Source organism: Anarhichas minor, unplaced genomic scaffold, assembly GCF_050575085.1.
Source record: "Anarhichas minor isolate MPS153535 unplaced genomic scaffold, ASM5057508v1 ptg000026l, whole genome shotgun sequence".
In the NCBI taxonomy this organism is placed as follows: domain Eukaryota; kingdom Metazoa; phylum Chordata; class Actinopteri; order Perciformes; family Anarhichadidae; genus Anarhichas; species Anarhichas minor.
This window is the reverse complement of record NW_027466472.1, coordinates 17,388,778-17,401,701: the sequence shown is the minus strand read 5'-3', so window position 1 is coordinate 17,401,701 and position 12,924 is coordinate 17,388,778. Positions and strand designations below refer to the sequence as shown.

Below are 12,924 nucleotides of genomic sequence, written 5' to 3'. Positions count from 1 at the left end.
TGGTTACAAAATTACAGATCCCAATATTACAGGAAACGCTGTCCCCTGCAGCCAATGATCACAGTCTCCGTGTCTCGATCGCAGATGTCAAGCGGCAATGAAGCATCAAAATACCAATGTTTAACAAAAGCGATTATGTTTCTGTTTCACAAGAAGACTGATGTAATTACCATTACGAACTGAATAAATGGTATAATTGTTCCTGTGGTCCTCTCAAACACAATATTCTACACACATGTGTCGCATATTTCAAAACTTTGCAAATACAAAGATATTTGTCAAAGAAAGGCATATATTATCTGTATAAATAGCTCGTACTCTTTCAGTTCCTTAGATCTTGATTCTTTGAACAAGCACCCTGAAACATTGCATACAGGAGTTATTTCTAATTGAAAGCAACACTGTGAATGTAATATAATTGGCTGTGACAAAGAAAAGAAAGCTATATTTTAAGATCGAATGTAGGAATACCTAAAATAATTATTTAATGAAATACTTTTAATTCTAATGCCGTGTTATGAAGACCTGTTTTAAAATACATTATACATTCTCAATCTGCCTCTTTCTTGTCTCTCGTCAATTTTTCTACCTGCAACATGTACAGGAAGACACAAGCAGATAAGATGTTACTGTAAGTACTGACATTAAATAGACTGATCTTACAGAATATTCTGTAGCACACAGACAATTACAAGCCAGGAGTGCGATCAAAAGTAAAAGCCTGCAGGGCAGATAAAAACAATCCCTCAACATGGTCTGTTAAAAGATTCAAGGTAAGCCATCGCACTCAAAATAACCTCATCTAATTATATGATTGTTAAATTTCAATGTGTGCACAGCTACAGTCCACTGGGATGTACGGTAAATTCCATGCCATGCTATTATAAATTCAGGATTATTTCATTTACTAAAATAATCCCATGAAACTGTTTTATGTTAACCATTAAATGCTTCTGTATAAAAACTGTACTGGTTAAAACAAGAGAGGCTTTACTGACCATATCAAAAACATCATTAAAATAAAAAAGACTAATAACATGCCTGCTGTTCTTCGGATTTTTTGTCAATTATATATTAAACAAAAACCAGACAAACCTGATGACAATATTGCTTTCACATATGATAATTGATTTTCCTGCCAATGTGAAATGTGTATTCCTTATTTGCACATATGCCTTGTTGTGTGTGTGTGTGTGTGTGAGCACATGTGCAAATATGCTACTTCTACTCCAAGGTCACAATAGGAAACCCCATCTCTGTGGTCCCACCACACTGCTGTAAAACATGCTCTAATGAATCCAGCCCTCTAATACAGGAAACGTCTTGTCTAATTGGAAGTCTGATTTCTCTTCAACCCAAAAGGCTCCCAATACGGTGGCGGCGCTCTGGGGAATTGGTTCAAAGATAAAAACACATTTTAAGTGTGGAGTGGGCATCAAAGGCGTTTGCTTATTCACTGCAGGAGGGCGTGGCCACCAGCATCCGTATTTCAGCATGCGCAGTCTATGAGGTGCAAGATTGAGGTGCACAGTTTGTGTATCATGTGTAAAATAATGCTTCTTGTTCTGGGGTTACTTTTAGAAAGCATGAGTAATAATTATGCAGGGGGGGGGGGGGGGGGGGGACATTTCTATGGTGACTCATTACTTTCATTCATCGTAACTCATCCTAGTCCAGTGGATTACGATCAAAGATATCTCAAACATTGATTGGTCATACAGGACTGTGGTAGTGCTGGTATAAAACACTGAACCACTCATAGCAACAGAGTCGTTCGGACTCAACGGACCTTGTACCGGTGATTTCGGAGAACTTGTTGCATTCACCTATTGCATTTTGAATACTAGTCGTCCAGACCTGTTGTAGGAGTCATGTGTCATTAGTTGAGTTTTTCACTAATTCATTGTTCATTGCATTACTTTGAAGCAATTTTGAGTTTGAAAAACCCCATAAAATGAAACGTCCTAATTATCTTGACATAATCCTGTTTGACTCTGCAAATCGCATTATAGGCTATTATAATTGTAAATTAATTCACATAACGACATCACCATTTATACTTGCTATTGGTGCTATTGGATAACACTACAATATCATTACGAACATCTCAAACTGCATCACTTGACCCTCTACTGTTGCGGTCATCGATGGCCTTGCTTTGGCGAGACCTTTTTCATATCGCACCATTTTCTTTGTTTATGTCAGTGACACTACGACCTATAGGTGACACGGCATTAACAGCACTTGTTATTTTCCCTCATTCTTAGGCTTCAGCTGGTCTCTTAATTCCGCTGCTGATGCTGTTAGAAATGATTGACATTGCTTTATGGACTTCAATATGAGAAATATGTTGCAGGACCCAAAGCCTTACAAGGAATTATTGGGATGTTAATTATGCTAATTTACAATTATCTTGACCACACGCTCATTGACACACTGGTGGCCCTCATCATGTTTATGCTGGTCATTTACAGAGTTATCTGAAATTAGGAGCGTTTGCTAAAAGAGAAAATGGACCATTAATATAATTAAATTCCTTATAGCCTAATAAATAGATCGATCGATCACCCTCAAGCACGGTTGAAGCTCTCCTATGCAAGGGAAATGTTGCTCGGGGGCCAAGAATAACAAGAACTGAACAAATGTTCTTTCAATCACTATCAACACGGTCAGGGGACGGGCTGACGTACTCCCCCCGCTCAAATTCAAATCGGCGAGAGATCTCGCCGTTCAAAGCCCCTCGGCCTTTTGGGGCTGCGTCACGTTCCTACGAGGAACACCTGTCCCTCATAGAGAGTCGTGCTATGTTCAAAGATTCAGTCACTGAGCGCCTCAATCTTTCAACAGGTTAAAGACTTCAACAAGTATCTGATACAGGTGGCAAGGGCATTAATCCTTGTAACTGACGAGTTTGCACTTACTTTCTTTTTTTGTTATTATTTTTTTTACTTCTAGTCCAAATAGTACTAGAGGTTGAACCAAAGAAGAGAGGAAAGAAGATTGAAGAAATTGCAGAAGCTCTAGTTTATTTGTTTTAGTGGTTAGTTGAAGCCATTATTCATAATTCATTTGGATTTGTGTAATTATGTACATAGCAGACCAGCTTCATTAAGATTATACAATCTGAATAATACTAATGCACTTCATATCTCAATATGAACATGTATGGTTATAAGCCGCAATAAAGAAAGAAAAAAAAACTCTCATCTCGACAGCAGTAAACAAATCTGTATGGAGACGCATAAAATAGGCTGTGCATGGTGAAACCACATGAAAAGACTTGACTTTTCATCTGACAGCTCAACATCAATGAATACTGCTCCTACACCAGCTAAAAGCATGATCACATCAGCACATCAGCCACTGTGCTTTGAAGGTAAAAATGCTGATTGATGACTCGTACTTAATCATGCAGAACAAGAAACAGAATTAAATTAAAGGACCCGACTATCATTCATCTTTAAGTCTTTTTTTTTTTTTTATCATTAGTCGGTGGACGAACCTCAAAAGGTGTTTTGTTGCAATACTTGCTTGGTGTGATAAAGACACGGTGATGTGATTAGCATGGACAATCATAATATTCTATATTTACATTTTATATCTCATTAAGTTTACCGCTGGCTTATAAAAAAAGAGAGAAATTAAGATTTTATTGAGTACTTTGAAGGCATGGATGGATCTGTTCAATACCTGCAACCCTGCTTGCTGTTTTGACTTATACACTTCAGTTGTGACGTTTGCAAGAGTCACGTCTGCCCTCAGGGCTGCTCATTTTACACTACCGGCTGCTTTTGTGCCACATTCTGTTAAAATCACTCTGCCAAGTCATGTCATGACCACCACTACTACTATTATGAGCTATTGTAGTAGTAATAGTAACACAACCCAACAGTCAAGGCTATGTGCTAACAAAATTCAAATGAATTTGACAAAAAAATACAAGTTGATTTAGGGATTTTAGAAGTGTGTGGAGATCTCAACAGAAACCTCCACTAGCCGTGTGCTGGAGAAAATCAAAATGCAACTGGAAGGCTGTGGAGGGACGTTAGCAAGAATATTTCACTGGAGTTCCTAGAGGCTTTGCCCTGAAGCAATGCCTACAGCAACCAGGATTTGAGTAATGAGCGATAATAAAAAAATAACATAACTCCAAAAATGTAATATCACACAAGACCCGCACTGTATCTGCCATTCGTTGGCATAAAAGAACCCATCCTTAAAAAACTATATTTAAATAAAACAATACTATTATGCAGAGGGATCAACTTCATTGCTAAATCGCACTCAAGAGTACATACTAATATATATATATATATATATATATATACCTCAATCAATACAGAACAGATCTCCCAAGAGGATTGAGTAAGTGAAAGCCAAATCAGTACATAACTAACTGCCCACTGAAACTAATTACATTTTGTTTGTAGAAAAACACCAGTGTCAGTCACACAAGCACTGTTCTATCAACAGGAACTGTGTAGGTCAGTGGTTCCCAAAGTGGGGGTCGCGACCCCTAGGGGGGGCGCGGTGGTACTACAGGGGGGTCGCGGCTTCATCACCAACCCACACACACAGACGCACACATACACCGGTAAAACAATATAAAATAACCGACGTGACATGCACTGTGTTCCAACCACGCCACCAGAGCGGCTCATGTCACAGACCGACTGTGGCAAAACCAGCGAGAGCGAGAGCGAGAGCGAGAGCGAGAGCGAGAGCGAGAGCGAGAGCGAGAGCGAGAGCGAGAGCGAGAGCGAGAGCGAGAGCGAGAGCGAGAGCGAGAGCGAGAGCGAGAGCGAGAGCGAGAGCGAGAGCGAGAGCGAGAGCGAGAGAGAGAGACACACAGCGACACAGAGCGAGAAAGATACGGAGCGACAGAGAAAGATAAAGATAAGAGAAGGAAGTATGTACAAAGATGGACAGATTTGTGACTGGTCTAAAGCGCAAATCCGATGGAACTTCTGTTACAGCCGCAACAGGCGACGCGACCACCTCGACAACGCCTCAAACTAAGGTACCTCAGTACCACAGAGGAAGAGCAGTACATTGACATGACATCTGACTCAACAAGGAGACTACAGTTCACATCCAATTCACTGGCTGTGTTTTGGATTGGAGTGGAGAAAGACTACCCACTACTAGGCCAAAGAGCTATGGGCATACTGTTGCCTTTTGCCACATCCTATTTATGTGAAACAGGGTTTTCTGCAGTTGCTGCAATGAAGACCAAATACAGATCAAAGTTGAACATTGAGAATGAACTGAGAGTAGCTATCTCCAACCAGCAACCCCGCTTTGACAAAATCTGTAAAGCAAAGCAAGCCCACACCAGTCACTGATTGATATATATGAATAGGAATATACATAGGAATATGATCACAAAATAATATGGTCCATGTAGACCTGCACACCTTGTTCATAATTGTGTTATTTTATTGTTTGAGAAAACCTGCTGTTCAATGTGAGGAAATACAGTATATGTTGTTTGCACTTTGTTTGAAATTAAGTTAATTGTATTTACAAATTATTTTATATATTTTTTATTTTATATATATTTTATTATTGCTATTTTTTTTCCCAGTTAAACAAACTGAAGAATAAACTGTGAAGTGATATGTACTTATTTTAGAAAGAAATAAAAATATTTTATACAGTTCATGCATTATAATGCAATTCATTAAAAACCAAGAAAAAATTTGGGGTCGGGTTGCGGGGGGGGGGTCGTCCAATGTTCCTATATCATCAAAGGGGGTCTTGACAGAAAAAGTTTGGGAACCACTGGTGTAGGTATTAGCGCATTCTTCTTCTCCTCAGGTTATGAAACACATGACTACCAACAGTCCCTCAGCAGGCTTTTTGTGGATATCTCCACTGCAGATTCTCATGCTTACTGAAACATAATAGTCCAGCCACAACAGTGGGGGGAAGTTTGGATTAGAGTACACATCTGGATAAACTGTAATAGGGCAAACCCCAAGAACAGCAGCCCTCCCCCAAACCCAGCAGGTCGGGCTGGCCTCCTTGCTGTTCAGCCTCTGTAGGATGTGCAATGACTCAGCAGTTGCTGCCTGCTGGAAGTGTCCTCAAGGGCCTCCCTAGGGACTGGAGGCATGCTGGGTAGGAGACACACATACCTGTACACACTGCATGGATGCATTTTAAAAGCTTACCAGCCCATACGCATACGGTAATAGCAGTCCCCGGGGACGGGGAGGGTACAGGGTACAGGGTGTGGACCGGTAGCTGGAATGGTGGCAGTTCACCTCCTGGGCACTGCCTAGGTGCCCTTTAGCAAGGCACCGAACCCATGAATGCTCAAGGCGCTGTTATACATCGCTCCGACATCTCGCTACATTAATGCATGTCTGTAGGTCCCGTGTGTGCATTTATTTTAGGGTTGTGTATGTTAAAGAAGAAAATGACAACGAGGGGGAAAAAATGAATTTTCCTAATGCGACCAATAAAGTACATATTTGTATTATTGTTAATATTATTATTATGGAGTACCCATGTAGCCAGCCATCTATAGCCATGTCCAAACAACACACATCTAATAACAATCCGTGCTGGACAGAATTACTTTTCCAAAACTCCAGAAATAAAATTAAAAATACAATTGTTAATCATGTAGAAGATTAGACCGAGAATAAAGGCATCAACTAATTTTAGCATCACATCACAGCTGGAATGAATTTTATCATACCATCCATGTCATTATCAGCCAGGATTCATAACATCTATGCGATGCCTAAGAATCACTTGAGCATCAAGAAAATTGTTCCAAAATGGCTATGGCTTATTTGCATGCATTAAAAGCAGGGTCAAGTAAGTCACATGTGAAGAGGGGGAGAACTGCCCAGCGGCTTGAATACATTAAAGCAGAGTAAATGGTTTGTTGATTTAAAGAGATTAGAGCACACACAAGCACGCCCGCTCCATGGATTTTAATTAACTTGCCATATATAAATTGTATGTTATCAGGCATTACTGAATTAAATGCTGAATACAAGTGCTCTCTCTGCTTGGGTGAGTTGAATAAAAAGCTACTTAGAATCTTGATTGGGTCTCACCGATGTAGCACGATGCCGCAGCTACGGGTGCTCTGCACACTTTTCAGCGTACCCGACCCCCGAACAGCCATCCAAGGAGATTCTCTTTAATTATGTACAATACAGCCAAATTCTAGTCCCCTGGTATCTCAGATGATCAAGCAGAGGGATGCCCTGTTCTCTCCCTGAGTCATTCGGGCAAATGGATTCCACTTCCAAGAGTTATTTCTGTCAGTTATAATAAGAAGCCAATACATAATGTGAGACACTCTGAAATGCAAAGCTATTCACAAGGTTCTTTGCAAGTCTGTGCTGGGGCAATTAGAATTGTGCTGCTAGGCCCTTGATGAGATCCTCTATCTCTGAAGTATCCTAGGAACAGTATCATGAATCTGCCAGTTAATATGTAGGATTTAGGTTTAAACTTTGCATAATGCAAAACAGAACTTAAATTTCCCTACATAGCACCTCGGTGTCACAAAGAAAAAAATGAGAAAATAATTTATTTTGACAGAAATTCAGGTCAACAAATGTAGAAAGGAGTAAGCATTATGGACACAAAAGGGCATTGTGGGTAATGTAAATACCAGGTACTGCATCCAAACTGTCCTGAATTCATTCCAAGGGATATGCCGACAAATAAGCGCTTGGGGTACTGAGCTGAGTATCCAAATGGCATTTCTGCCATATATCATATCATGACTTTATAACACACTGATCTACACTTTTAAAGAGAGTATTTTCAGCAGAACTGCTACATTCTCTGCTGACATTTTTTGGCACTTGCCATGGTTCATAGTCACATATCCCGTGAGCTCAAGTGACCTTCTGAGCGCGCACAACGGCTCATCTGGCCCTTAGGAGACACGCCAAGCAACAGAGAGATCACTTCAATAAATATGGCTTCCCACTTCCTGGCAATGATTTCACCAAGAAACCTGCCAAACCGTTTCCCATCAAAGTACACACGTACACTGCAACAACAAGGGGAATGATGAGCAGTAGAGGGAATTGTATTCAAATTTTCTGGCTGTGCTGAAACACTGGTAAGTGATGTTTCTTTAAGAAGTGAAATCTCAAACATGTTGCTCTTCAGCAAAATTCAGAAAACAAATGAGAGATGCAGCGATCCAGCATTTTCAGTCCCAATAGCGATTCCTGGGCTTTGGGTATTGGCCAATACCGAGTGCGGATCCAATAGTGTTAAATCAATAAGCTGTACTCCTCACTGGGCGGAAGTGACTGGGATCACTATCTTATGGGTAAGGCAACATCAGGCTTGATTTAAACATTGCTTTCTTAACCATGTTAAACAGAATGTAACAAATAAATAAATATATACAAATGTATTCAATTGTTATTTATTATTAAAATATCAAATGGTGCACAAGCAACTTGGTAAAAGAAATCTTCAAAATTAACAGGAATTACAATTCCAGTTATTCCATCATAAGCAGAGGCAGAGGTATTCAATTAAAATTCAGCGAGGTCCATTTAGAGAGAATTTCCTCATGCTATGTTCCGGAACATCACGGTAATATCTGACTTGCGCTATGATTTAGTGCCATATGTATTGAAGTAGCCTAACAGTTGTATTAACATCTGTATGTAGCCAATAACTTGTCAAATCAAATAAAGAAAGTCCAATTAAAAAATATCTAATATTTATTGTCAGATTTCAAATTGAACTGGATGAATTCATAATAATACATAATCTAATAATAAATAAATATTCTTCTCTCATTTCAAGTAAAATAGGGGCCGCATTTAAAAAATAAAATACAAAACAGAAAGCTTTTGAAAAATGTGACTCTTAAAAGAAAGTGAATTTGAAAAAATGAATTTAACTGAATTGCCCTGCAGCTTTAAATGAATTTAATTCAGGTGTGAAGTGATGTCAATCAAAAAGGCCAAGATATCCATATTCTTCTCATCTTCTAAAAAGAGAAAAATTGTGTGCAGGGATTTTATCTGTGGTTATTGGAACCACTTGTTTCAGCTCTATTCCTCTTTGTTACCATCATTGTTGGTCAGTTAAAAATGTTGTGTTAGGATTCTGATCATATTGGGCTCTTGGGTTTATTTTTCTGTGCCTTCATTTCAGATGTGAGTGGGTACATTTGCTCAAAATATTCGTGCTTTGTCTCGTAGTGGCGCATTACATTGCGCTTTTAATAATTTCCACGGTCTCTAAACATAAGACACTGGTTTTTAAATGCCCGTGGAAAGAATAAACATATAAGAGTCTGTCCATTCTTGGTTAAAGACTCTTTTTCGAGCCCGCCATGTGAAATAACTTCTCTGACTCACGTTCTCTCCGACTGTTGGGTCTCTCTCCCCGTCTCTCCCGTGTGTGTGAATATCGCACTCGAGTCGAGGGCGACACTTATCGGAATACAGATATTTGATTGGCCGAGCAGCATCACGTGAGATGGTTTACAACGCATGTAATTGGTCGGTGTTTCCTGGAATGCTGAGTGCCATAAAGGCTAGAAAAGCTACGCCAGTTAAAATACAAGCGTTCCGTAAAAATGTAATAATTTTCAATTATCTATCGGGTATAGTTTTGGGTCCGGAGACAACATTGTCTGGGTTCGGACTCGGACCGCAGTCCGCCTACTAGTGACCCCTGGTATATGTTATGTACATATAGGATCGCGTCACTAAAGAAAATGCTAAAAGAGATTAAAAAAGCTTAATCACAATGTCAACTTCAGCTTGGTCGGACTGAAATAGTTCCAGGGTGTCAAAGTGCACCAATACATTTAGAAAGACAGAAAAGATGCAACTCATCTTGCGGCTGTTAAGGTTTCCGGTCTAGCATTGTGAAAAGCACCACAAATTGACCAACATAATGCACAACAACCTTGTGTTTCTTGTTGTCTCAAAGATATAGCATTTAATTCTGCATCAGTGTACAGGGACATGCTTGAAAAGATTAACACAACTCTATTCCATTTAGACATGAAAATCAAATCTACCTGGTAAAAAGACTAAATCTGCTTGCCATAAATAAGGACTAGTAAAAGAGAAACGTGCCCTACCGTTTTCTGTGTTCTCGTGCTCAGTGTCAGTGAGAGTGAGATTGGAGTTCGCCCTGCTGGAGAGGCACGAGCTGCGGCCTGACTTGGTGTTGCTGCGGCCCCATAATCTGACCGCGTGCTCCGGCGACATGATGCCGTCCGTCTCTGTGTCTGCATCTGAGCCCACACTGACCGAGTACTCGCGGTGTGGCATCCCTAGGTCAGTCCTGTACGTGGCTACGTGCGACGGGAGGGCCTCTCCGAAGCCGAGGTTTCGAAGGGAAAAGTCTGCCCCTGCAGCAAAACAATGAATACAAAGCTCTAATAATGAACCGTCTTCATTACAGAAAAAACAAACAGATGACAGCAATATCCTGGCCTTGAGAGGACCTTGAACAGACATCATTTTAAAAGCAATGGTTCCACAAGAAATCGCTGTGCAGCTACATGAAGATGCAGGTATATTTAGTATTTAAGCCACTATGTACAAGATTGTTGTGTGATTATAGCATCATCTGTTGCTTTCACCACATTCATCTTAGTGTCCCGATGTCAGATCAGAGTCTTGTTCCAACCATGAGGAGTCGCCAGAGAGGGGAATCTTAAAAACCTACATATTTGGGGCTTGCAAGTAAATACAACTGTTTTTTTTTGCATTAGTCTTCTGTTCGTAAACAACAGCAGTTTTCAAACGCCAAATTCACAGCTTGTATGTCTTAAAATGTTGTATTTGAAAACTGAGACATCTGTCTTCTATTTCTTCTCTACCAAGGTATTCATAAATTACCACTGCAAGCCAGGAGACTTGTAAATCAGTCCATGGGGATATGAGAATCTCACTAGATCCCGTAACAGATGAACATGAAATAAATAAATTAAAGACACACAAGGATTTTTGTTTCTTTCCTTCAGTGCACCACAAATGGACTCTGCCATTATGATTAAAAATTAACTGTTTTTTTTTTTTTTAAGTAAAATTGCTTCAGTTTAATATAAGGCTACCTTGACAGCACATCTGGTTTAAACTCTGATGATCAATAATATATTTGAAAGAGCAGGTAAAGGTATGCATGTCCTCCATGCAGTTTTCAACACTGGCATGTTAAGTTCAATCCCCGACCACCTCTGTTAATACTCAAACTATGCGGAGTGATCTCTGCAGCGACGGAAATTGATTTACCCAGAGACTCTTCGTGAAAAAGCAATGACGCTAATATTGAGACCAGGCAGTAACGTGCCCTTAACCTGATAACAGGCTTTCTCATGTCGTTGAGCCCTGCTCCAGTATATACTTATATATATATATACCATGTTGATATCAATGACAATCTCTTCTATTGACATGATGGCACAGTATTTCATAATATTGGCACAGCTGAGGCCAACCTTGCCGGTTGAACTCGTCCACTTCGTGATGAACCATTTCCTTGACGCGGCTCCCGTAGGCCATCCTAGAGTCATGGTCGAAGGCCTTGAGTGTTTCGCTGGAGCTGTAGGATTTGGGGTTGGGTTTGCCGTCCTCGCTGTCCGCAGAGGAGCTGGTGTACCGGCGCTCTGTGTCCTGCCGGGCAGTGAGCGAGCGGTAGGGTCTGCGTTCCTTCACTTCCATGGCGGCCTCCTCACTGTTTTCAACACCAAATGTGGGTCACACTGCCAGTTCAGTTTGAGTGATTCTGCGGAGGACAAACACAAACAAAAAAGATTACGATACCTGAAGTGTGAAAAGATGTCTTTGACAGCGGAGTTGATTTTCAAATGTAACCTTTCAAATCAGCAAACACATAATCACTTGCAACCATGATTAACTAGGATTCAAAGAGGTATAGTGCTCGTTCCTGTTAAAAAACACCACTGATACTATCCACACACACACACACAAACACGAAGCAGAGTAACTGTGGAGATATATAAAATGCAAATGCATGTTTCCAAGCAGCATGGCTCAGCACACACGGGGAGAACACGAAGAACCAACCCCGGATTAGATTTAATAAAATACGGCACAACAAATCTTGCACCTATAAAGTTTACGGTGCAAGTCTCCCACAAATTTTCTATTTTATGTGCCGTATAGAAACGCGGAGCCTCCAGCATCTGTAAAAGTGGCAGGTGTCCTTCCATGAATTGTGTTGTTTATAAGTTACAAATCATCACCAGTTGAAAACGGAGGAGCCAAACAAATCTAGGACTACACCGAACCGGCAGAGATGATTAAAATCGGAAAACATAAAACCACAACTGACAGAGTACAAGATCAACAGGGATAGAGAGTTTTTAACATTCAGCTATTTCATTTTCTTGCCTTGAAGGACAAAATATTGAGGTGAAATAAAGAAACATTCTTTAAACTAATACTATACTAAAAGAGAATTGGTTTTGGTGTATAATTATTCTCTCGTTTAAAAAGGTAAAACAGAGAAGACGGAAAAATAAAACTGCTGTTCTAGTGCAACATTACATAAAATGAAAGTGTAAAATGAAAGTATGTAACTGACATTGCCTTGCAAACAGCTCATTCTAAGAGACCACATGGTTTAAAGATATTGAGTTGGATTACCAAACGTCAATGTGGATATAAATGTGATTAAAGGCTTGGTCACTGTGTACTTTGAGGCTCAATTACCGAACACAGGGAATTAGTGAGTCAGATATTGCAGCAATACAAAATATATTTCCCTGTGTCCTTCGAATGCATTGTCACAAAGATATATCCATAATTAAATATGATGAGCTGAATACCTGATCGTTCGTGTTGCAGGATTCTACGTCGACACCACTTGCCCACCACATTTGCAAGTGTATTGTACTATATGCAAGTCACTGTATAAGAGACCACATCTCTTTGA

At 40.0% G+C, this 12,924-nt stretch overlaps 1 protein-coding gene across 6 annotated transcripts in view; it reads right to left on the bottom strand.

Annotated features, from left to right (window-relative positions):
* Window positions 1–11,687, bottom strand: part of tenm4 (teneurin transmembrane protein 4) — a 115,554-nt gene extending 103,867 nt beyond the window's left edge. For 2 of the 6 annotated variants that reach the window (XM_076100847.1, XM_076100848.1), the window contains exons 1-3: window positions 11,465–11,687; window positions 10,100–10,372; window positions 1,038–1,049 (exon numbers count right to left, since the gene is read on the bottom strand). In XM_076100847.1, coding sequence (XP_075956962.1) covers window positions 1,038–1,049; window positions 10,100–10,372; window positions 11,465–11,687 — 508 coding nt within the window. The remainder of the gene's footprint in view (window positions 1–1,037; window positions 1,050–10,099; window positions 10,373–11,464) is intronic. The other 4 variants (XM_076100846.1, XM_076100845.1, XM_076100849.1 and 1 more) reach the window with 2 other exon arrangements.
* Between the last annotated feature and the right edge of the window lie 1,237 nt (window positions 11,688–12,924).